The 25,524-nt window shown below is 44.5% G+C and overlaps 1 protein-coding gene across 2 annotated transcripts in view; it reads left to right on the top strand.

Moving 5' to 3' along the window:
• Nucleotides 1-20,169, top strand: part of LOC114910726 (multiple epidermal growth factor-like domains protein 9) — a 61,071-nt gene extending 40,902 nt beyond the window's left edge. For both annotated transcript variants that reach the window (XM_029252990.1, XM_029252991.1), the window contains exons 3-6: nucleotides 3,560-3,699; nucleotides 8,525-8,674; nucleotides 18,181-18,450; nucleotides 18,558-20,169. In XM_029252990.1, the coding sequence (XP_029108823.1) occupies nucleotides 3,560-3,699; nucleotides 8,525-8,674; nucleotides 18,181-18,450; nucleotides 18,558-19,168 (1,171 nt within the window). In that variant the 3' untranslated portion in view covers nucleotides 19,169-20,169. The remainder of the gene's footprint in view (nucleotides 1-3,559; nucleotides 3,700-8,524; nucleotides 8,675-18,180; nucleotides 18,451-18,557) is intronic.
• Nucleotides 20,170-25,524: the final 5,355 nt, after the last annotated feature.

Below are 25,524 nucleotides of genomic sequence, written 5' to 3'. Positions count from 1 at the left end.
CTGTCAATGTTGATATATAAAATGTACAGACGTGACAGTCACATGACTCCTCTGTTTGTGTATCTTGGTGTTTTGCTGTGTCGGTCCAGCTTGAGCTCACATTGACATGTTTAAAGCGACAACAATACTCACACTCCAAGAACTTGAATTTCCAGATTCTGGGATTTGAACTTGGTCACATGCTCTTAACCACAACACCCTCTGCTAAGTGATGGGGTGTCTGTGTAGCTAATATTGTAACCTTGGATATTGTAAACTTCTCAGCTTCATACTACATCATAATTACAGCAAGTTGCTTTGGATAAGAGTATCTGCTAAATTAATAGATGTAATTGCATTATTATTATTATTATTATTATTATTATTATATATCTTTTTAAATTGTCATTACTTTGTGGAAGGGGTGCGGTGGGCTTGGCCAGGTCCCGCTCTCTGGTGGGTCTAGAGTTCGAGCCCTGCTTGGGGTGCCTTGCAGCAGACTGGCATCCTGTCCTGGGTGTGTATACCCCCCCCAGTCTTGCACCCTGTGTTGCTGGGTTAGGCTCCGGTTCGCTGCGACCCCGCTTGGGACAAGCAGTTTCGGACTGTGCGTTATTTTGTGACATTTTTTGTCTAATGCCTTGTCAATTGACTTGCATGGTGTCTGAATTTCTATAGCAGTGGAATGGGAAAATGTTTCGTTTCTACATAAGATACTTGTGAATTTCCCATTTATACAACTGCGTGATTTTTACTGCAGCAACTCAGAGTAAGTTCAGGTGACACCTCTAACCACAACGTCATGTACTGCTCTGTGTCTGGCCCTCCTTCAAAAGAGCTGCTAGGGATTCTAGTGGATCCTGCTAAGGTTTGCAACAGAAGTTGTTCAGGGTTTGAAGATCCTTCCTCACCATGATTCATCCTTGCTTTGCTCCTGACCTCTCAAGAAGCCTCACCTCACACAGTGACCCTAATCAATCTTGTAAAAATGCCAAAATACCTTTGCAAGGAACCATGCCTCTCACCCCTCCCTGTCTGTCTTAGCTTTTCACATTGCTAACCTGTGACTTTGGACGGAACCGCAGATTAGCTGCTCATAGGTATAATTTGTGGCAATAGGGTCATTATCCAATGGTCCCAATCCTTGCCATCCTGGGAAGTAGTTGTTCTCGCTTCTGTTCTTGCCTCCTCTCTCAGCCACCTTTTGATAAAAGGAAACGAACCCACTGACTCACTTTGTGGATGAATAATCTCACTGGATCTGTTTAGGGGCTTGGTTACAGCATAGCAGAGATACATTCTCCTCGGGATTGCAGCCTGCATCTCCCATCTCAAGTAATTCTCTGCTTTCAGTTTAAAGCACCTGATCTTGGTTATCGACCGGTCTTGTCTTTCTCTTTGGCTACATGAATTTTTCAGGCCAAACTGAATACCCAGAGGTTACTGCTACAATCCAGGCTTCAAGAGACACCAGCAGATGGTGCAGTGGTTTGAACTGTTGCCTGATGATTGAAGGGCTTGGGTTTAAAACCCATCTCCAGCTCAAAGACTCATGATCAAAAAAATTACCCTGAAGTTTAAAAGGGTAGGTCACTGTAAGGGGTTTAAATGTACAAACCTACCATCATAACTTATTTGTTCGATAGATAGAGTGTCAGCTAGATGAATGTATGGGGACAGCTGGTAGTGTAGTAGTAAGAGCTACTGGCTTCAGATGTTAAGGTCAGAGGTTTGATTCCCACCTCTGGCTGTAGTACCCTTGAGCAAAGCTCTAATCCTAAAATTGTGCCAGTAAAAATTACCCAGCTGTGTAAATGAGTCAATAATTCTAAGTACTTTAACATTGTAAGTTGCTTTGGAGAAAGTGTCCACTAAATTAATTAATAATAATAACAATGATGTTCTTTGTGTCAATGTGACAAATCCAAGCAGTCCAACAATTCCAGCCATAAAAATGTTTTACACTGACAGAAATCTTTTACACAATACTAGTACCATCGAGCGTGTTCTTGTATGCATGCTGCATACTGCTAGCCCTTCTGTCCCAATAACTGCCAGTTGAGAATGCTCATGGGTGTTTCCATGGAAACTGCTGGATGTGTGGGTGTGTATGAGTAGTTGCCTTGAATGTGCTGTGAACAGTGTAAGGAAGAGCAAACTGTGCATAGCCACAAATCTCTCACCTCAGTTTTACCACGGTATAGCCCTCACTCAAAAAATGCAACTAATTGTACAGGTAAAAATAAACTAAATTAAATAGAAGTGGGTGATGTAGTAGTTACAGCCTTGCACTTGAAGGAGCCAGGTTTAAATCCCTGTTCTTGCTGTACTACTCTTGATCAAAATACTTACCCTAAACTGATACAGCAAAAATCACTCAGCTCTATAAATGGGTTATTCACTGTAAGAGGCTTAATGTACAAACCTCACAGTGCAAGTTATTTTGGAGAAAAGGGTCAAATAAATGAAAGTAGTAATAGTTAATTTTAGAATAATAAATTCCATGCTGAACTTTTCAAAAAAAGATGGTCTCCCCTTTTGTAGCCCTGCTGAAGCCATACTGCAAGGCCCTTGTTGAGGCGTTACCCTTGCTGTGCTGAGCAGTGTCACTCGGTAATACCCGTGTACCCCCACGCCCACTCCTTTTTCTTGAATGGAAGATTTGGCTCCTCCCCCAGTCACGTGCTGCGTTTGTGGCCCTGATGAATAATTCATGGTGTGGCATCTGGAGGGTAGTGGGAGGCACTGTGTGTAAACTTGCCAGAATGCAGCAGTTGCTGCCCAGACCTGGTGCCCTGCCCATCACCACGTTCGGGTTCTGGAGTTCCTGGTGTTCGGCCTTCAGGTGGACCAGTCCAGTGTTTAGGGGAATTAGTGTGTCAGATTACCAGGTTTGAATACCGATCAATAATTACTTGGTTCAAACACTGATCCGTTATTCCTGGGTTTGAATACTGATTGATAATTATTGGATTCCAAAACTGATTATTACTGGGGTTTGAATGGGGGGTGCGGTGGCGCAGTGGGTTGGACCGGGTCCTGCTCTCCAGTGGGTCTGGGGTTCAAGTCCTGCTTGGGGTGCCTTGTGATGGACTGGTGTCCCATCCTGGGTGTGTCCCCTCCCCCTCTAGCTCTACACCCTGAGTTGCTGGGTTAGGCTCCGGTTCCCCGTGACCCTGTATGGGACAAGCGGTTCAGAAAGTGTGTGTGTGTGTGTGTGTGTGTGTGTGTGTGTGTGTGTGTGTGTGTGTGTGTGTGTGTGTGTGTGGGGGGGGGTTTGAACACTGATTATTACCAGGTTGAATACTGACTGATAATTACTGGGTTCAAACACTGATCAATTATTGCCTTGTTGGAATCCTGATTGACTATTACTGATTTCAGTCATTCAATGATTTTTCCTGGGTTTGAACACTGATAGTTTATTACCGTGATCAAATTCTGATCAATTGTGATTGGGATCAAACACTGATTATTACCAAGTTTCCAAACTGATTTTTTCCGGGTTCGGACACCGATTGATTATTACTGATTTTTGTCATCACTGTTGCTTTACCATGTCTTCTCCTCCGCTTTGCAGCTCAGGGATGTGCACGTGTAAGATGGGAGTGTATGGACCACAGTGCGATGACTGCCAGCCGGGTTATTTCCGCTTCAGTAGCACGGGGTGCCAGCCCTGCCAGTGTCACAACCACTCGAGCTACTGCCACCCGCAGTCTGGTGAGTAAACAGCACCTACCCCTGCAGTGATAGAACCACTTCAAAAACTGCCCTTTAGCCATCCTAGCCTTTTCAAATGCTTCCCTCTACCCATTCTAGCATTTCCAACTCCTGCTCCTTACCTACCCCACAATGCATTAACCACTCCAACTACTGCACCCTACCCATCCTACCCTTTTCAAATACTTCCCTCTACCCATCCTAGCCTTTCCAACTCCTGCACGCTACCCATCCTACCCTTTTCAAATACTTCCCTCTACCCATCCTAGCCTTTCCAACTCCTGCACGCTCCCTGCAACACACTGCATTAACCACTCCAGCGACTACCCCCCACTCATCATAATCTTTCCAACTGTTGCCCCCTACCTACCCCACAATGCATTAACCACTCCAAATACTGCACCCTACCCATCCTAGATTTTCCAAATACTTCCCTCTACTCATCCTAGCCTTTCCAACTACTGCCCCCTACCTACCCCACAGTGCTTTAACCACTCCAAATACTGCACCATACTCATCCCAGTCATTCCAACTACTTCCCGCTCCCTACCTCACATTGTATTGAACTCTCTAACTACTGCCATCTTCAGTCCACTGACCGAACAGCATCGTCCCTGTTCTACTGCAGATACATGTACCTGTTTTCAGAAGGAGGAAGAACTTCCTCCCCTGAGCTTTTCCTTCTCCACTGTCTCTCTGGCCACAGCTGCTTGCTCTCCATTCAGCATTCAGTTCTCCGCCTCTTCTCCCAGGGGGCGCAATGACAGTGCAGCACAGGCGAAAGATCAGCTTTGCACCACGGTATCCTAATGGCACCTAAATGTCTGACTAACGGTTCAGTTATCTTATTAACCGCGGTAATATGCGCCTTTGTTTCTCGTTTCTGTGTCGCTGTTGTCAGTGTAGGCTGCGGGTGAATCCTAAGTGGCGGTGCACAGCATTCTAATTATTCCCCACTTCCTCAACTTGTTAGCGGCTTAATTATTCCTCAGGCGGGTCCGATGATGTTAGGAGAAGTCTTCCCATGTGCAGGCTGTCTGGTGCCTTCCCAGGGTACCTGGACAACATACAGAACCTGTGCATTTTTCAGGATATAGGAAGGCAGCCTGTGGAGCCAAGGACATCAGAGGGATGTGGAAACAGGCAGGTGGCTGAAAATTACAGTAAAGGATGGCTGATCTCCTTTTATTATTACAGGTGATCTTCCGCTTATGATATACACAACTTAGAACCACCTGGACCCACGATACCCCTCCAATTAACGTTATTATATCATTTTCGAGTCCCAGTGTTTGGTTGTAATATCTGCAAAGGACCACTCCATCTGTTTTGTGATAAGGCACCGTATTTGTTGTTGACTCGGTCAGTGTGTTTATCAGTGATTTGTTTTCATTTTTTTCAAAATTCATTTTATTTTCAAAAACAGTTTTTATTTTCAGGATGTTTTGTTTTTGTGATTGTTGTCAAGTTACTTTTAATTTAAACTGGCTAGCAAATGGAAAAAATGTGATTGTTCTGGTGGTGCAGAAAAGAAAAAGCAAAAGAATGCAGATTTAGGAATTAAAATAATAGTGCAGCATAGAAATATAATTACTGTATTTATGTTATTATTTTGTTTTAGTATTATTTTAGCCTGAATAATGGAATCTGTGAAAAAATGTACCAAAGCCCTATTTCATAATGTAGCATTCACACATGTTAATTGCTTGTATATCCTTATACTGTTTATATAATTACATTTACATTTACAGTTATTCATTTAGCAGACGCTTTTCTCCAAAGCAACGTACATCTCACAGAAAATACAATGTCTGCATTATATCAGCAAAAACAGAGACTTAGATGCAGACAGTATAATACAGTATGAGTGGGTTTGCAGTGTAATGATGAAGTTGACAACAAGGTCATTAGAATGGAACTCTATTATAAGACTACCTGTATTTACAGCTCCTTCTTGTATGTCCAGACTAATGGGGGAGGGTAGTCCAGTCATGTCACTGACCACTCATTCCAATTTATCATACATGAGGTTTTTTAAAAATCATTTAGAGATATCAGTAATCTTGTTATACATGAATAAAATGTCTTATTGTTCAATATCCTACTGCTCGGGAGAAGGACAGATGATGCTATTGAGAAGGAGAATGGTGCTGCCAAGAATATGCTGCCAGTTCTGCATTTGAAAAAAAAAATGATGTATTTAGAGTTGGGTGTCCGAAGATCACTTTAAATATAATTAAGTGATGTTTTTTTTTTTTTTTTACTATTTAGGTGTCATTTCACTGATTAACCATGTTTTCTCTTCTGATTTTTTTTACAAAATTCTTCAAAATATATTTACATTTATTTATCAGACACTTTTCTCCAAAGGACTTCCAGTGAACTCTATGTAGTGTTATCAGCCCACACACCTTATTCACCAAGGTGACTTACACTGCTAGATACACTACTTACAATGGGTCACTCATCTATATATCAGTGGAACACATTCACACATTATGAGTGAACCTGAACAGCATATCTTTGAACTGTGGGAGGAAACCAGAGCACCCAGGTAGACATGGGGAGAACATGCAAACTGCACACAGACTGCGATAGGATTGAACCCATGTTCTCTTGCACCATCCAGGCACTGTGAGACAGCAGCGCTACTCACTGTGTCACCGTGCCATATTAAACTAATACTGCGATGCACTGGTCATTTGACTCATTTGCTTTTTCTAAAGCAACTTACAATGGTAGCTTTGTATACTGAGGCATAGTGATTTACCCATTTATACAGCAGGGTAGATTTGACTGTATCGGTTCAGGACCAGGGATTCCAACTAAGTTTCTTCAGTGGCAAAGTAATGACTCTAACCCCACCACCACTGGCTGGTCACTTTTAAATAGTTCATTTTGAAGCAATGGCCTGTCCGTCAGCGTGCATTGATTGTGGTCCTTCCACAGAACGATTAAAGCTCTGCTTTGTGTTGAAATGCTAATGTCTTGGTATGAAATCTACAAATTCGTCAAACAGGTGCACAGTTGTGTGTCTGCAGAACAGGCGAAGACACCTGTTATTGGGCTCGTGACAGGGTGTGGTGTGTAGTGTTATACCATGTGACTTGTGCTTGTTTTTGATGGATGTGTCCTGGTGAGCAGGAGACAAAGGGCACTGTTTTCAGTTGTCCGGTGATGGGGAGCCAGATACAGATGGTTGCTCATGCCACCCCAAAGGACCCCTCTTCTGTCTCTCCTCATTGTGTGGAAGCATAGGTGGGACGTGGCCATGGACACGCCAGAGGGTGCACATCCACACACGCACGCAAACACACAGGGCCCCCAAAGGCCCCCTCCTGTAGTTCCCCCCCAGCTGGCCTACCATCTCCCAGTGATTTCCTAGTTCCCCCCCTTTCTTTGCCAGGCGGTTAATGCTTGGCTGATGAATTGAGTGTCGATGGACCGTATCTCCTAGAAAGCTTTTGCTCTGCAGTAATGGTTCCATATTGATCTCTCGTTGGCATTTCGACTTTATTCCAGTGCCGTTTCATTGCTGATGCTAATGAGGATGAGTATGTTGTGAAAACTGAGCAACAGCTCCATCGTTAACCATTTGTGTTAATGAGGTCCATTTTTGCTCCTTTTCAGAGGTGATGTTGCATTTACTCATTTGTCTAACTTTTCTCCAGACCAGCTGACAGTGTTAATCTACTTACTCTGATTTACTCATTTATGCAAATGGGAAATTTTTACTCTACCAGTTGAGGGTAAGTACCTTGATCAAGGAGTTGGTATTTGAACCAAGCTCCTTTTAACAGGATGGTGACAGCTCTGTGCCACATGATGCCCCATGTACCCCTCTGGATCATTTTACTTGAACTGTTCAAAATGTTTCAGTCAAGGGCGTATCAGTTAAAAACAGAGGTGTGACACCATCAGTTCAAGCTTTTCCATTCAACTACCTATGAATATGACATGAGTTCCAGTAGGTTGGAGAGCTGGTTTCCATTGTGACTTTGCCAGTAAAGTGGTTCATTAGTTTAGAAACACAGCTGCAACCTGGGTCACTTTTATAGTTAAGCCACAACCAACCCAATGTCTACAATCGCTTGTCCCAAGCAGGGTCATGGCGAGCCGGAGCCTGACCCAGCAGCACCAGGCCCAAGGTGGAGGGGACACACCCTGGACTGGACACCAGTCTGCTGCAAGGCACACAAAGCAGGGCTCAAACCCCAGATCTGCTACACAGCAGGCACTAGTCAAACCTGTTGTGCCACCACATCCCCTGCCACAACTACTAAAAGCTTAATAATACAGATGTACCTCAACGTATTTACTTGTTATGTTCTTTGAAAAAGCTCTGCTAATCTATAATAAGTAGGAAACACTTTGTAAAACTTTTTAATCTGACTTTTTTAAAACATGGAGCTACATTCATTTTAAAATTATTGTATAGTAGTTCTATAGTATAAGTTATACGAATTTATAGTGACTAAAAGTAAATGTAATTTGTCTTGACAAACTACCATAGTCCCATTCTGTTTGGGGTATACATTACTGCTACCCACTGGCTTAGCACGCAAAAACAGCTCGCTATCACTTGCCGAGAACCAAATCTTTGGAAAATAGACAAGCAGATTTAAAAATAAATAAACTGATAAAAAGCTTTGCATCTGAAAATTCTTAACCTACAAAAGAAAAAAAGCACTTTTCTTCAATGTTTAATTTATGATGCAGACCCTTTTTATTCAAGGGATTTGTTCTTGCTAAAGGGAACGGGAAGCAAACTTCATACTGAATATAGAGTTCTTATATTTTTTTCTCTTCTGTTCTTTTCTGACAGGCATCTGCCTGGAGTGCCAAGGGAACACACAAGGCCCGGCTTGCGAGGAATGCAAACCAGGTTTCTACCGCGGACCTGGTGCTGCCCAGACGAACAACTGCCTTCCGTGTCCCTGCTCGACCCTCACCTCCACAAGCAGCTGCCATTTTGGTGAGTTCTCATCCGTGAATGATAAAGCCAGCCAAGGAGCATGGGATCCTGTGTTCAGTTGGTCAGATACCGGGGCTGGTCATTTCCCTAGGTCTCCTTTTTCCATCATGACTTACAACCCATGATATACAGCGATTTTCTCACTGTGTTAATTACAGTAAGTACCTTGATGAAGAGTAAAGGACTTATTCAGCAGGGTATCTTTACTGTATCAATCAGGGTAAGTGCTTTCATCAAGGGTACTACAGCAGGAGCTGGATTTGAACTCAAGGATCTTGAAGTCAAGGATCTTCATGTTGTAAAGTGACAGCCCTAACAATTACGCCACCTGCTGCCGAAGTTTTTTTCCCTTTTTTTAATTCAACACTGTACTTCAGCTTTACTAAGTGCTATGATTTAAAGAGTGTTTTTGTACAGACTTTTCTTCTCTGGTGTTTGAGACATGAACAACCAATCAGGGTACCCATGTGTTGTAAGATTATGATTGGCCCTCTGTACTGGTACACCTGTTGGGCATCCAGCTGTTAGAGTGGGAAGGGTTAGAGGTCATTGTCATGGAAACACACCCAGAGGTGTGTAGGGAGACTCAGGCTTCATCTGCATAATGGCATTACTGTCAGAGTGACTCAAAAGTTGTTGTTAAGGGCAAATAGTTATCTTTAATTGAATCCTATTGAAGTGACATTGTGTCAGAGCATTTATTTATTAGTACTTATCCATTGATACAACTGGCTAATTTTTACTGTGCCAATTCACGGTAAGCACCTTCATCAATAATACTATAACAGGAGTGTGGATTTAAACCTGGGTCCTTTGATTGCACGGTGTCTGCTGTAATTGCTATGTCACCTGCTGACCCTAAAGTTCAAAACTGGAAAAAGTGATTGGCTGGACATGAATGAGACTGACTAAATGATGCCTTTGCATGTTTTAGATCACAAATATCAGTCATTCAATAACTGAAGATCATTGATCACTGATCACTGAAAATGAATGACTCCTTGGAGCTCATATGAAATGTTAGATTATCAGAAAGAGAGTGGGTTAGAGTTCTGCACTGCCCCTTTTTGTTCAGTGAAAGGTTAGAAAGATTCCCACAGGCAGGTGACCATTTGATCAGATGACCAGCAGGCACTGGATGCAGGCTCCGGGTTGTATAAATGTTGGAAAGCAAATGAAAGTTAGAAAAAAAGAATCATACCAGAGCAGCCAGGGGTATGCATGTGTGCGCGTGTATGTGTGTGTAGTGGCTAAGTGGCAGAAAAATAGAACGGAGAGAGATGGAGAGGTTGGGGGTGGAGATATAATCTTGAGGGAGAGGTTGCCCTGGCAACAGTGATAAGTGAGGGAAAGACATCAGAGCCGGTGTTGCTTGGAACCTGGTGGATTGTGGGTAATGTGGTTGACCACACGCACCCTCCACACACACCACACATGCACAATTTAACACGCACATATCACAGGTCAAAGAGAACACAGGTCCACTTCCGGTTTGCGTTCCTTCACTCTCACACTGCCAGATTTATAGCACACTAAATCGCTCCTTGGCTCTATGCATCGTTTCCACGGTGACAAATATATGCTCAAAGAAATGGATCTGCATCTTCTCTTCAGGTATGCCGTATGGTACGGGTTACCAGGCTGATGGAGCTGGTTAGGGCTCCATACCTGAGGTATCTCAACATCAACCATCCCACGGTCATCCTGACACACCTCTGATGTACCAAGAAGTCCTGATGCCTCTCTTAGTTGCTCATTTATTAACTGAGACATGGGCACAGCCTAAAAAAAAAAATGCTAATTTGCATACGGAGGGCCTCTGAGAGGTGTTAAATTAATAATTCATTTTTCTTTCTATCTCTTGGTAGCCAGGACCGTTGGGATCCTGACAGCAGGCCCAGAGAAAAGAAGGTCCAAATAAGACCACCCTAGGCAGAATCGTGTGGAGACCCCCCACCAAGCCTGGTTTAAGGCTCTGGGGTCTTCTGCTTTTGTCTGTTAAACATCCCAGACAGAAATGAGTGGCTCTTTTAAGAGAGCTGCCAGTCCTCTCTTGCCAAGTCATCTCACTAAGGCAACTGACTGAGGTTCTTGGTTCTTTAATTACATTTTCTGTTGTTCTTCTTAATGGTCTCTTGGGGTTGCTCTTCTTTTATGCATTAATGGTTTTTAACAAAAAACAGTTTTCACTTATTAATTTACATCTACATTACATTTGCGTTTATTCATTTAGCAGATGTTTTTCTCCAAAGCGACGTACATCTCAACAAAAATAGAATTTGTGCATTACATTAAGAGAAAGAGACATAGCTGCAGACATGTGATTCTTAAGTAAACCTAGTTTGTTACTTTCCACTTGATGCACTGATGTTCATCGCTTGAGTAGGTGCATAAAGTGCAGAATTTTTTTTTTTTCTAAGGTACACAAACATTTACATACAATGCAGGAGTAGCGGCTGTGTAAAGGCTTATCTGGGGATGATCATAAAGTTACTGTCATGGCTGGTTCCGGAAGGAAGTGGCGGACCCAAGTGCAGAGTGGAATTCGTGTTTTATTCAGGGAAATCTGAGAGACTTTGTCACATGACAGGAAAGAGGTCTTCAAACGTTGTTACAGGGACAATCCAAAAGGCAAGGTCGGTACACAGGCAAGAGGTTGATGATCATAAGGAGGTACGAGGACTAAGGACTGGGATTACGGGACAGGGAAAGGACTCAGGGATCAGGGAGGAGTAGAGTATCGGTAAGGAGGTCACAAGCTACAAGGCTGAACAAGGTTCCACGTCAGCTCCAGGACTGACACTGCCTTTTATGCATCAGTCTCTGCCATGCCCCAGGTGTTCCGCGTTGGCTCGGCGGCGTGGGTGTGGCAGTTACGGTGCATGAACATTTACACCATACATGAGCTGGAGGGATCTTGGGCAAAGTGAGTCCGGAAGAGGTGAGTTTTCAGATCCTTCTGGAATGCAGACAGAGTTTCTGCAGTTCTGAATGAGAGGGGAAGGTCGTTCCACCACAACGGAGCCAGAACCGAGAATCTCTGTGCTCTACTTTCCGTGCGCGGGACCACCAAGCAAGCAGAAGTAGACGAGAGAGGGGGTCTGGCTGGGGTGTAGCGGTTGATCAAGTCTTGTAAATAGCTGGGAGCAGTTCTATTGATGCATCTGTAGACAATAACCAGGGTCTTACATTTGATCCGGGCAGCTATAGGAAGCCAATGCATAGAAACAAGTAGAGGAGAGACATGGGAACACTTTGACAAATCAAACACAACTTGTGCAGCAGCGTTCTATATCAGCTGCAGAGGTTTGATGGCAGTAGTGGGAAGGCCACACAAGGGAGTTGCAGTAGTCTAGACAGGATGTCACCATGGCCTGGACAAGTAGTTGGGCAGAGTCAGTTGTGATTAAGGACAGATCCTGCGGATATTATGCAGGATGTATCTGCAGGTCCGGGTTGTGGCTTCAATGTGCTGAGAGAAAGATTGACTCAAGTCTATGTCACTCCCAGACTCTTAGCCAAGGAGGTAGGCAAAATGAGTGAGTTGTCCAGTTTGATCGATAGATCGTGACAGCAGGACAGGCCAGCTGGGAGGTGAAGAATCTCTGTTTTGGAGAGATTGAGTTGGAGGTGGTGATCAGACGTCCATACAGAGATGTCTGACAGGCAGGCAGCAATGTATGCAGAAATGTCTCATGCTCCAGGTGGAAAGGAAAGGAAGAGCTGCGTATCATCAGCATAGCAGTGGTATCTGAATCTATGGGAGGCTATGACTGGGTCGAGAGAGGAGGTGTAGATTGAGAAGAGGACCTAGTACCGAGCCCTATGGGACACCGATTGAGAGAGGCAGAAGAGAAGAATGGGAGCTCCACCAGACCACTTGATAGGAACTCTCAGATAGGTAGGACTCAAACCATTTTAGTGCTGCTCCTTTGATCCCAAGGTGACAAAGAGAGGAGAGGAGAATCCGGTGGATGACAGTGTCAAATGCTGCAGACAGATTGAGGAGGATGAGGACAGAGGAGAGGGAGGCAGCTCTAGCCGACTGGAGAGCATCAGACACTACCAGAAGGGCCATCTCAGTGGAGTGACTAACTTTGAAACCAGACTGATAACCATCGAGGAGATGGTTCCAGGTGAAGAAATTAGACAGTTGATCACAGGCCACCGCTCTAGAGTTTTAGACAGGAAGGAGAGGAGGGAGACTGGTCTGTAGTTTTGGACCAAATTGGGATCCAGGGAGGGTTTCTTTAACAGAGATGAAATGAGAGCAGTGAAGGCAGCTGGGAAACAGCCAGAGGACAGCGAGGAGTTGATAATTTTACAGATGAAGGTGGAGAGTTGCAAGGAAATGTTCTGTAGGAGTGATGATGGGATCGGATCAAGCAAGCAGGTGGTGGCTCTGTGCGATATCAGGTCGGAGATTTCAGATTCGGAGGGCGGCTTGAATTTGGAGAGCATAGCTTCGCAGGGAGGTCCAGCATGAGCCAGGCAGGGTGATGCTGAGAACTTTGCTGAGTGATTGCTTTGACTTTGTCTCTGAAAAACAAAGCAGAGTCATCAGCAATGAGAGAAGAAGGAGGAGGAAGTGGTGGAGGACACAGAAGGGATGAGAAGGTGGCAAAAAGTCTAGAGTCGGTTTAAGCCCCAAGTGATTAAGTTATTCGTTCTTAACAATCTTGTGAAGAGAGAGTGGGGCTTTTGGGACAGGTTGGTCAAGGTTGTAACAGGTTCATATAGACTGATATGGGTTGGTATAAACTGTCAGTACAGGAGAGTACAGGTCAGTACCAGACAGTACCAGACAGTACAGGACAGTACAAATCAGGTTAAGACTAGTACATGCTGGTGCAGGTTAGTTTGGTTACACCAGTTTGGTCTGTAGAGGGGAAGGTGTATTGTCACAGTCTAGAAATGGAAAACGGCATTCTTCAAACCTGCATCACTTTCTGGCTACATGACCGGTAAATCACCTGTCAGCCAGAAAGATATAGTGTCCACATGATGGCCTACAGTTCATTCACAAAACTGTCTTCTGTGACTTTGTGGAATATAAATTTGCCTGGTTTCCCACTACAGAGTCAGCGAAATGTGAGTATAACAGACCACCCAGACAACATCTGCTAATGTGCCATGTTAGAGAGACATACTGAAATGAATAATAATAATAATAATAATAATAATAATAATAGTAATAATAATAATCTGTTTTACCTTGGAATGAGCAGCATTTCTCACCCGCATGTGAGAAACGTCACTCTGTGTGGTCCGTCAGTCTTTATCGAACAAAAATATATGTCAAAATGGAAAATGATGCTTTTTATAAAATGTTTTGAAATGTAAGAGAATATTGGCTGGCTATGTGTCTCTGCATTTCAGTACTGTTGACTGTTGCTGTATTTGCATGTGGTACAATCAATAAGTTGTATGACAGACTGCCATGTGGCATTCCTGTAAAGCAGCGGCAAACAGTGGCCAGAACTTACTGACTGTGCTACTTTTTTCCCACGTAGTTACTTTTGTACAAAGCTGCCCTGAAAGCTGAGATACATTTATCTCTATGTGATGCTTGTCTTCAAGATGCATTATCCTGTTTTTTACACTAAAGTACATGCAATGATGTACCCATTTATACAGCTGAGTAATTTTAAGTGTTTGAATTTAGGGTAAATACCTTGATCAAGGGCACTATAGCAGGTGATGGGATTCAAATTTGGGTCCTTCAATGGGAAGACAATGGCTCTCACCACTACTCCACCTGCTGCCTATACAACAGATGGTTTCTGTCTCTGTGCACCCAGAACCAATGTGTGAGGCCTGTGTTGACATGCCGACCAGGTCCAAAAAAAAACAAGTTTCCTCATTCACAGTCTGTTAGCATTTCTTCTGAAATGGTTCCAGCTCCCCACCTTGCTTTTCAACGCACCGCTCACCGCCTAACCTCTGGAACATTCTCTAATGCAAATCCCACATGTTCTGCCACCTCTCCATATTGTTGCATAACTGAGTCTGAGCCATGAGGGTGTTCATGCACCGCCTCGCCTGGGCTGGATTATCCTCTACTGTGGAAACTCTGGAATAAAGAAATAACTCATTTGCAGATTTGCTGATATGGACAGAAACATGTCAGCACTCATTGGAAGGGACACATGCAGTAAGGTGTGTTTTATGCTGTGTGCTATTCCATTTACTGTTTCATCTCTATCATTAAGCAGTGCTGTTATGGAAAGAGACGTTATTTTTCACTCATTTATTTTTCCACACCCAACAGTACTGGAGAGCAATTTATATGATTATGGCTGGCAAAATTTAGATTATGTTTGCCTCTCTTCCCCCTTTCGCACCTCCTACATAACCACTAACAGGTAGGCATGGTGGTCATGGGCACATGTCCAGTAAAGGAGCCCTTGTTGGATATTGCATTCGTGTGTGTTTGTGTGCACACATTTCCACCACTGCCACTGACACATTACACATCTGATCACTGTAAACTAAAGCAGATGATGCCTCAGGTGGCAAGGTGGCTAAGGAACTGGCAGTTCAACCAGAAGGTTGCTTGTGCAAGTGCCATTAAGAGTCCCACTGTGGTACTAAAAGTAGTAAAGATGAGTGGATGGGAAAGTGGTTAGAGCTGTCACCTTGCATGTGAACAACTTGGATTCAAATCCTGCCACTTGCTGCTGTAACCTTAAGTAATGTGGTTGCTCTGAATTGATATTGTAAGGATTACAATGAGTATTACAGAAAAAAATAACCAAATATGCTAAATTTATGCCTCATTAACACTGAAAAAATCTAATTTGAAACAATGCTCAAAATGACTGGTTTGGACACCATTAAATCCAGGCTTTAGACCCAAATTTTCAAAATTGCTTAAATATCAGGCACACACTTATTTATCTTATTTATCTGACTCCAGCTGTGAAGGAGAGCAATCTGGAAAGTTCTACTGCTCTTGGACTGCTCACACCTGACTTTGACCACTGAAACTAAGCTGAATTGGTTCCATGGTAACAGTGGTCCATCAGAACAGGTTGTTCGGCTGAATGTTCAGCAACCTGTGGTCTAACATGGGAAGAGAGTAGAGAGAGACTGCCATTGACCTTGCACCTCCTGCTCGTCTGTCCCAACACCCCGGGAAACCTCTGTGTCCATGTCTCACACGGCTGCTCAGCATGTCCAGCTGCAGTTGTTTACAGTTGCCCGTGGATACAGCTGGATATGTATGGAAGTAGATACAGTTTTGCGTGAGGCTTAGTGCAGCAGCTGGGCTATTCTCAACATGCAAGTGAAAATGGTTGTTGGTTCAAGGTGATTTTTTTAGTGACACAACTGCTTTCTCCGTGAGTCATGTTATGCAAACTGTACTGAATGAGCCCCTAAGGATGGAATGTTGAAATCCGTTCCTTATGAGTGTAAATCCAGTGAAATGGCAGGAAAACAGGGCCCTTTTGACGAAGGTTTACACTACTGCATGGCTAAACTGTTAGGGTTTTAGTTTAAGCCCTATTTGCTTATACAACTGTGAGGTTCTGTGATAAGTTACATGTTTGACCCGTTGGTGTCACGCTCACTGGGACTACACCGATCAGGACCAGTGCAGTCATTTGCAGGACTGGTACATATTTCATCTTGGGGGTTCAAATCTGAAGTGCCAGTTACTGGTTTCTCTGTTTTTCCTTACTGAGCATCACCACACACATCCTGGTTTGGATCTCCAAGCCTTGGGTATGTGTTCACCTGGCTTAGACTCTGGGTAAGACCCACTGCTCTGACTACAATCATGTTATTTTCCTTTCTTTCACTGGGCTCATTTCTTTCATACTCCACTTTTTTAGCCCCATCGGACATTGTTTCGCTGTGCTTTTCGGAGGCAACGTAATCCAAATCCTGCCGAAATCAAATGGTCCTTTCAGGAAATTCTGTCGTTAATCGGATTTTCTTGGAAGCGATTACATTGTGTTGGGGTATAATCCTATTTTTGGGGTAAAAATGTGGTATTACACATGCTTCTATCAAACCCTGTGTTTAAATGTGGTCCAAGCTGTTTATATGTTCTTTCCCACGCTGACTGAGGAACACACTCCAAGAGGGTCAAAATGATTATCTCCAGAGTACCTGTCCCAGGCAAGGGCCTTCAAATGGGAACACTGAAGACAAAGCAATGCTGCACTACTTTCCTACCAACCATGCCAAATCGCAGGCCAACAGCGAAGGCCAAAGTGCCATGACCACTCTCACAGACACTGGTCTGAACGGTCACTTCCATAGAGTTTGATTGTCAGCCCTGAGGCAGCAGATGGTATAGTGTTTAGAACTGTTGCCTTGCAACTGAAAGATAGAGTTTCAAAACCCTGCTCCATAATCCTTAAATGAAACAATACACACACACATTATCCGAACCACTTGTCCCATTTGGGGTCATGGGGAGCAAGAGCCCAACCTGGCAACACAGGAGGGGACACACCCAGGACAGGATGCCAGTCTGTCACAAGGCACCCCAAGTGGGACTCAAACCCCAGACCCACCGGAGAGCAGGACCCGGTCCAACCCACTGCGCCACCGCACCCCCTGAAATGAAACACACACACACATTTTCAGAACCGCTTGTCCCATACGGGGTCACGGGGAACCGGAGCCTACCCGGTAACACAGGGCGCAAGGCCGGAGGGGGAGGGGACACACCCAGGACGGGACGCCAGTCCGTCGCAAGGCACCCCAAGCGGGACTCGAACCCCAGACCCACCGGAGAGCAGGACCGCAGTCCAACCCACTGCGCCACCGCACCCCCTGAAATGAAACAATAAATAATAATTAAAAGTGACTGGTGAAAAGTGGAGATTTATAACTAAGTATAAAATACCACTGAAATGGTCATCAATGAGAGGGGCGCGGTGGCGCAGTGGGTTGGACCGCAGTCCTGCTCTCCGGTGGGTCTGGGGTTCAAGTCCCGCTTGGGGTGCCTTGCGACGGACTGGCGTCCCGTCCTGGGTGTGTCCCCTCCCTCTCTCCAGCCTTACGCCCTGTGTTGCCGGGTAGGCTCCGGTTCCCCGTGACCCCGTATGGGACAAGCGGTTCTGAAAATGTGTGTGTGTGTGGTCATCAATGACCTCATGTTTGAGTCAGATAAGTTATTAGTTAGTGGTAAATGTGTAGAAATTGTGCTTTTCCATTCATTTTTGTCATTGCTGATTTTTCACTGGATTTTTCCAGATCAGTTATAATTCACTGCTATCAAGCTGGCTGGCTTGGTAAAAAATATCTCAGCACTTTATTAATTTCATTTCTTCTGTAATGGTCATATTGGTTCTCTGCTGCTGGTTAAGGTGTTTAGGCCTTTTTTTCTGAAGCTATAGCACCACCTTGTGACCGAAGTTATATTTTCACCTTGTGCTCTGCAGTTGTTGCGTTAAGGAGTGTAGTTTCAGCACGTGTGTCATGACTGAACGTATTTCTGCAGCATCTTGGCGACACATAACTGAGCAGTTGTTTCTTTGCCGTTACAGAAGCCAGCGGCCTCCCAGTGTGTGACAAATGTAAAGCAGGCTACAACGGCACCAACTGCAACCACTGTGCAGATGGCTTCTACATGTCAGCAGGCGTATGCCTACCTTGTAACTGCAGTGACAATGCAGACCCCCTGTCATTCCCACGTCTTTGTGACCCGGTCACCGGCAACTGCCTGAGGTGCACCAACCACACAGCTGGCCCCCGGTGCGAGTACTGTGCCCCCGGCTACTTTGGCAATGCCCTGGGCAAAGGCTGCTTCCAAACAGGTGAGGCAGGTGCTGGGTGGACTGGTGGATTACAGTTGGATTTTCTTTGCTGATTTAAATCTTGTTACATGAACAAATTCTGAACCCAAACACCTTCTGCCTTTCAGAAGTGAGGCTCCTCCCCTTTCCAGAAAACACTATGGAGGCAATGACAGTGGCGACTATCAGCGTGACTCCATCCACTAATAGCAGCTTGGCAAGCAGCACCCCCAACAACTCCACAGAGTCCACTACCCCGCTAATCACGAGTACAACCGTAACCGTGACCCAAAGCACGATCCCTTCCACGACCCCAACTGTATTCACATCAACATCAGTAACCCCGACCATCACTGTAACCACATCCACAGCCCCAACCACAACCATGACCACAACTTTGAGCAACAGCCTGGGCAGCCCCACAGACAACACAACAGCCGCTGAGGCCGCCATCTCCTGGGCCCAATTCAACATCATCATCCTGGCTGTGATCATCGTGGCTGTTGTGCTGCTCATGGGCGTCGCTGCCGCTGTCTACATGTACCGCGAGTACCGGAACCGCAAGCTGAATGCCCCTTTTTGGACCATTGAGCTCAAGGAGGACAACATCAGCTTCAGCAGCTACCATGACAGTCTGCCCAATGCAGATGTCTCCGGCCTGCTGGAGGGAGAGGGCGGTGAGGTGGCCCCCAGCGGCCAGCTCGCTCTTAGCAGCCCCGCGAACATGTACAAGGCATAGCATACCTGTCGACTACACCCGCTCCTTTTACAAACCCCAACCACTCTTTGTGCACACCTCCGTAGGCCACGCCCTGGCTAGGCTTACACAGTGGGTAGTGGAATAGGTGATATGTTTGCACATGAGCAATTTCATGGAATGAGCAGGTCAAAAGTGAGTGGGGTTATGATCATCCTGCCCTACGCTGGGGTGGGGTGGTCTGCGAGTACGCACATGAATAAACGGCAGAGCTACTTTCACCCTCCACAGTGAATCGCGCACATGGAGCAGAAAGAAGAATGTCCTCTGCTTCTCCTTTGGACCCTCATCCATGATTGTCTACTTCAGAACTTTGAACTTTTAATTAAGGGGAAAACGGCAATAAACATTGAGTGGGGAAATAATGTAAATGGATTTTAAACAAAAAAAAATATTTAATGAAGTCTAACGACATACTCACGTGCAAATTTCCACGCCGCATCGGAGTTCCATTTTTATGAATGTCTAAATTTTACCTTCCTCCAGGTTTAACAAAAAAAGAAAAAAAAAAAAAAAAAAAAAAATTACCCAAGGAGTGTGTGGAGTGCGGAGTGTGGAGTGTGGAATTTTCACGCTCTGCCTCTAGAGGTTAGTGTTGAGCGCTGGAGCTGAGTGGCACCGAAGTTCGCCTTGCTGGATGTGACTTTTGACACTGGGCTGGGGGGTCTCACCTTGCAATCCGTTACCAGTCATCCTGAGAGCAAAGAAAACATGTTCAGTTTTCGAGTAAAATGGAAGAAGTGTTACCAGTTGCAATTTTACTGTCTTTTGTTTTTCCCCTTTTTAATTTATTCGTTTTATTTTGAGACTAAACGTTGCACATTTCTAGGAATGTTTTAATTTAGATTTTTATTTTGTTGCTGCTCTTGCTTTCACTGCCCCGCAGACAACCTTTTGAGCACTAAATTCGAACTAAGGCAGAGGTCCTCTAATCACCGTTCTCTCTGGGCTGCTTTTTAATATATTTTAATGTGGAGTAATATGTCGGTGGGGGGTGCGGTGGCGCAGTGGGTTGGACCGCAGTCCTGCTGTCCGGTGGGTCTGGGGTTCGAGTCCCGCTTGGGGTGCCTTGCGACGGACTGGCGTCCCGTCCTGGGTGTGTCCCCTCCCCCTCCGGCCCTACGCCCTGTGTTGCCGGGTAGGCTCTGGTTCCCCCGTGACCCTGTATGGGACAAGCGGCTCTGAAAGTGTGTGTGTGTGTGTGTGTGTGTGTGTAATATGTCGGTTTCATTAGTTGGTGTGAACTGAGCCTTAATAATATGTTGTTAATTTAGCCACCTTTTGCTTCGGGGGGGTAATACAAACCACCTTAAAATGGCCATAGGATTCAAACGTGTGCGTATGTGTGTGTGTGTGTCTGTTTGTGTGTATAATCACACATACACATTGGTGCATGTTGGTCATCTTGCGCTGCATCACCAACAGTTACACTCAAATACCCAAGTATGTCCCTGAAGTGTCTCTCCCTCTCTCTCTCTCTCTCTCTCTCTCTCTCTCTCTCTCTCTCTCACACACACACAGTATTTGTGTGTTACATCACTGCTGCTCTGCATGGGTGTTTCGTGGACATTCCACCACCTGTATGGCTGTAAGTCTGTGCTACGCCATAGCATCACTCCTGTATTGATCGCGCCTTACTAACCACCTAATCATGTGTGTGTCACAGTGCCCTGTGCAGTGTGTGGAGGGAGCTCTGAGCACAGATTCAAATGGGACATGTGGACGTGTCACTGGCCACATGCCTCCTGGTCAAGCTCAGATCCAGGTGCCCCCCACCCTCGGGTTTTACACCGTTATCCATGTCAGTACACATCAGTTCAGGAGTAATAGTGTGATGGCACCACTGGGGGTGGGCTTGAATTCACAATCTTCTGCTCTCACTGTTGAGGTTAGAAAGGACTGCCAGGTCTGTCCGACCCCCACTCCCCACCCAGGCAAGAAATAGCCAATTACAGGGTTGCTGCACTGCGACCAGTTCAGGGGTCCTCTTGCTCCTCAGGTACCGCATCTTCACCCTTTCTCTAATTTATTTGGTGAATGCTGACAAGGTTGATGTGTCTCTCCTTCTATACAGATGCGTGTAAATATGGTGTAAATAAGGCATTGTACAGGACATACCCCCCAACCCTCCACCCCAGTGTGTGATTTGGTGGGTGCACCTGCCCAGGCAAACAGACTGACAGATGTGTTGTTGACCAGTGTTAGAATCGCACTTTCCTTCCTTCCTTCCTTTTTTCCTTCCTTTTGTTTTATTTCCTTCCCTCGTTTCCTGAAAGGAAAGGATATGTTTCTAACAAGTGAGACACGTCTGTCATTTCCAGTACATAATCTGCTGTACAAATTGTGGACAAATACTGCATATACATCTAATAAAGTTTTCACAGGAAACTGTGCATATGTATTTATTTATTTATTTGTCATATTTTTCATATTTTAATTTTTAATTTTTTCTCAGATTATTCTTTGCAGTTGATCTTATGCTCTGCTGCTTTGACAGCGTGTAATTTTCACCTGTGTGCAGTGAACTGATAGTTGTATTCCTCGGTACTGGCGCCAGTCTGGGTTCCAAATTTCCACAGCCTGATTTCATATGTGAGCAATCAAACGAGCATAGAACTGATGCAGATGATGCTCTATGTCCTCTGCTAAAAATGAAGAAATGGGTAGCGTGAGTCACTCTTGCATGTCTGTTTGTGTGTAAATTGCATATTTGGTTGCTGACACACGGAATGACTTGTGGGAAAACTATAACTGAAACTCCATTATTAACTGTACCCAAGGTGACAGGCTTTTACCCTGAAAGAGGGCACTCCTACAGGAATAAAACTCATCCTCTGCGGTGTGTGACATTTCAGTACTCTGGAATCCTTTTGTCTAAATGGGTCTTGCTGAGTGTACCAGTGAAACACTCAGGCAAAACACACACACACACACACACACACACACACACACACACACACACACACACACACACACACACACACACACACACACACATTTTCTGAACCACTTGTCCCAGATGGGGTCGCGGGGAGCCAGAGCCTAACCTGGCAACTCAGGGCGTAAGGCCAGAGGGGGAGGGGACACACCCAGGACAGGACGCCCATCCGTCGCAAGGCACCCCAAGCAGGACTTGAACCCCAGACCCACCGGAGAGCAGGACCCAGTCCAACCCACTGCACCACCGCACCCCCCAGGCAAAACGAAAAGTGAATAATATGTTATGGCTGCAAAATTTAGCCCAGGAAACAGCATCATCAACAATTAGGCTGGCTTCTTGTTAAGAGTAATTATTTTTTAAATAGCATATGTGAAAGCTCCTGACTCGTAATGTGGAAAAAATCATAGCCAATTTCTGGAATCCACTAATTATTTTTTTCCATTGTCTGTAAATTTAGGAAGATCTTTCATGTGTAACCATTTTTCTATAGCAGGAGTGAGACTATAAGGACAGGTCCTTTGATTGCAAGGCAAGAGCTCTAACTAAGAGTTCCTGCTATCTGCAGCCAAATATTTTTGAAAAATATACAGACAGGTAGCAGACAGGAGATAACTAGTTTATGACCTGTACACAAATTAGTGTAAAATTTTATAATTCAGAAAGAACTATACTACCAAAATGCTTGTTTCAACTCTTTTAACTATGATTTTTTTTTTTTTTTTTTTACTTTTTGTCAGCTAAAATACACTGCAGTAGGAGCCCAAGAAGCCTATTGTATTCAGGAGATTCCTCCATGAGTTTTATTACAATAGAATAAAAGAGGCTGGCTGTACAGGAAGTGAAATCTAAAAATTTTGGAATTATGGAAAGGGTTATTGGCGTTTCAGGGACGGCTACCTGTGCGTTTGTGGAGTCTGTCTTGTACTTCACTAAGTTATACTGGAAGTTCCATTACTCTTCCCACTGGGTTTCAACTCTTCACTATGGTGGCACCATCAACTCGGTGGCCACATAGAGACTGACTCTAGAATGTTCTGTCCTCCACTTGTGTCTTAAGCTACTAAAATGTACCATATATACTGTAAGCTGTTTTTTCCTTGGGGTTAAACAACAACCTCTGATAAATTATGGATCCACAAATGTTTTATCTCTTTCTAATTTCAGATTGATAAAATGCTGGACACACTGCAGTTTCCCCTCCTGCACATGGTACTTTTGATGAATAAAAAGAGTAATGAACAGCATCCTTCCACTTCCCTTAGTTACCACCTCTCCCGTGACTCACTGCCACCACCCCCGGCGCTTATTTCACACCTCTTTTCCCCCCAACACATTGGCCGCTAAACTCAAAAATACACAGAAACTTTGTCTCCGCCAGCGTCAGAACTGCTGGATTAGTAACACAGATATAATACGCCTATCACACTGAAAAGCTGTATCCTCTCCTCAGCATTTTACACTGTTAACCACCAGCTCTTGTTTTACTTTCTAGAACACCTTGGAATCAAAAAATTGGTAATTGAAATTGGTGGAGTCTTACCTATCAGGTAAATCTTAATTAGTGGTTTGTCCTGGCTACCGTTCTTCCCTTCAGTCTCTCTTAACTGGTGTTCCTTGGTGCTCGGTGCTGGACCCCTTGTTTTTATCTATCTGCACCATTCCTCTTGGCTCTGTCATTGCTTCTCATGGCTTCTCCTGTCATTGGTACAGTAATGATGCTTGGTGCTTCCTCTCTTTGCCGTAAATGTGTCCCCTTACATTGCAGCTTGCTTCTCCAGCATCTTTTTATAGATAACTGGCCACCATCTACAACTGCCTTTTCAAGGTGGATATCCTCCATCTTCTAGCGGGTCCATGAACCTGTTAGGAACTCTCAGTCAAACTGCAATGATTGCTCATCTCATCCACATAATTCATGAGCCTGAGAGTAACAGCTGACAAATCTTTGCTTTTCTCACCACGCTGAAGCCGTAACCCTATTCTGATACCTCCTGTACAGCATTCATAGAACCTGACAAAGCCTGTGAACAAACTCGACACAGCTCCTGGTTCAGGCTATAGTGATATACCACTTGGGCTACTGAAGCTTCTTCTAGTCTGATCTTCCAGCCTCTACCATTAAGCCTCTGTGTCTGATCCAGGATGCTAGGGCACCAGTTTGACTAGTCAAAGCATTCCCATGTATCTCCCCTCCTCTCTCTCATTTGGCTTCCTGTAGCTGCATGAAGCTCAAGACACTGGTAATGCCCTACAAGATGGTCAGAAGTTTAGCACCCTGATGCCTACAGTGTTTAGTCAATCTGTACACCTCAGCAAGACAACTGTATGCCTCTACTCCTTTATGCTTGATTGTCACACCTACAACGGCTCCAACACTGAATGTTTGTAGGTTCTTGGAATTGGTTCCAATGTTGTAGAATGAGCTGCCTTTGACCCTGAGAACTACATGAAGGGTGTGAAAATATATCTCCTTTAAGCCGGCTTCTCTAGTCATATTCTAAGAGCTACATAAATTTGTATCACACCATCTATCACGATCATTTTTGTATTTCCTTTATGACTCTCACTTCTACAGACAGCTATTTGACTCATATGTGTACCAGAAAAACTATGCTATCAAACTGCTTTGATAAACGTGTCTGTCTAAAGCTTTTTGTTTGTTATGAAATGCACTGTTACTTTGGAGAAAAAGTATCAGCAAAATTAATACATTTAAATGTATTACCATCAGACACAGTCCTCCCCCACCACCCATATTCCCTGACTGGAAAATGCTGGCTTGAAAACACAAACACAGTGGGGTGCCTTAACTGAGAAGCTCTGTATTACCAGGTCTAGAAATGCACCCATTAAAGCAGGACTGAAAAACTCATGAAGAAGTCTTTGAGTAACTAGCTTCCTGCATCTTCACGAAAGTTGGAATGAAGGGCCTTCCTGCTGCTCACACCTACACACATTCTAAGAATATCAGTGTGTAAATGTTTGCACCTCGCATGAGTCAGCCATCAGACACTGCCTCAGCAAGGCCCCTCAGATTTGACCCTAAAATATGGTAGATTGCACTCCGTGCACATCCACTCTTCATGTAACAGTGCAGTGAAAGCAGACATTCTTTGTATGACTAGGTGGGATAAAGGTTAGTCATGCATTTGCAGCTTTTAACTCATCTGCTGAATTTTTCGAGTTCTGTATGTGCACGCAATGCATTGAGTACAAGGCTTCAAAGAAGAGATATGATTCTTGCTCCCTGATAACAAGCCAATGCTCATGTCTCATGGAATAGAGTTAATATCACTTCATTGAAGACATACTGTGCAGTGGGAAATACCAATCAACCTTCTTTGGGATATCTGTGGTCTACTGTCATGTCTCATGTTACTGTGTACGTATCTTGTGT

Source organism: Scleropages formosus, chromosome 6 (assembly GCF_900964775.1).
Source record: "Scleropages formosus chromosome 6, fSclFor1.1, whole genome shotgun sequence".
NCBI classification, from domain to species: Eukaryota; Metazoa; Chordata; class Actinopteri; order Osteoglossiformes; family Osteoglossidae; genus Scleropages; species Scleropages formosus.
Note: the sequence above shows the minus strand (reverse complement) of the source record. Positions and strands in the feature narration are given on the sequence as shown.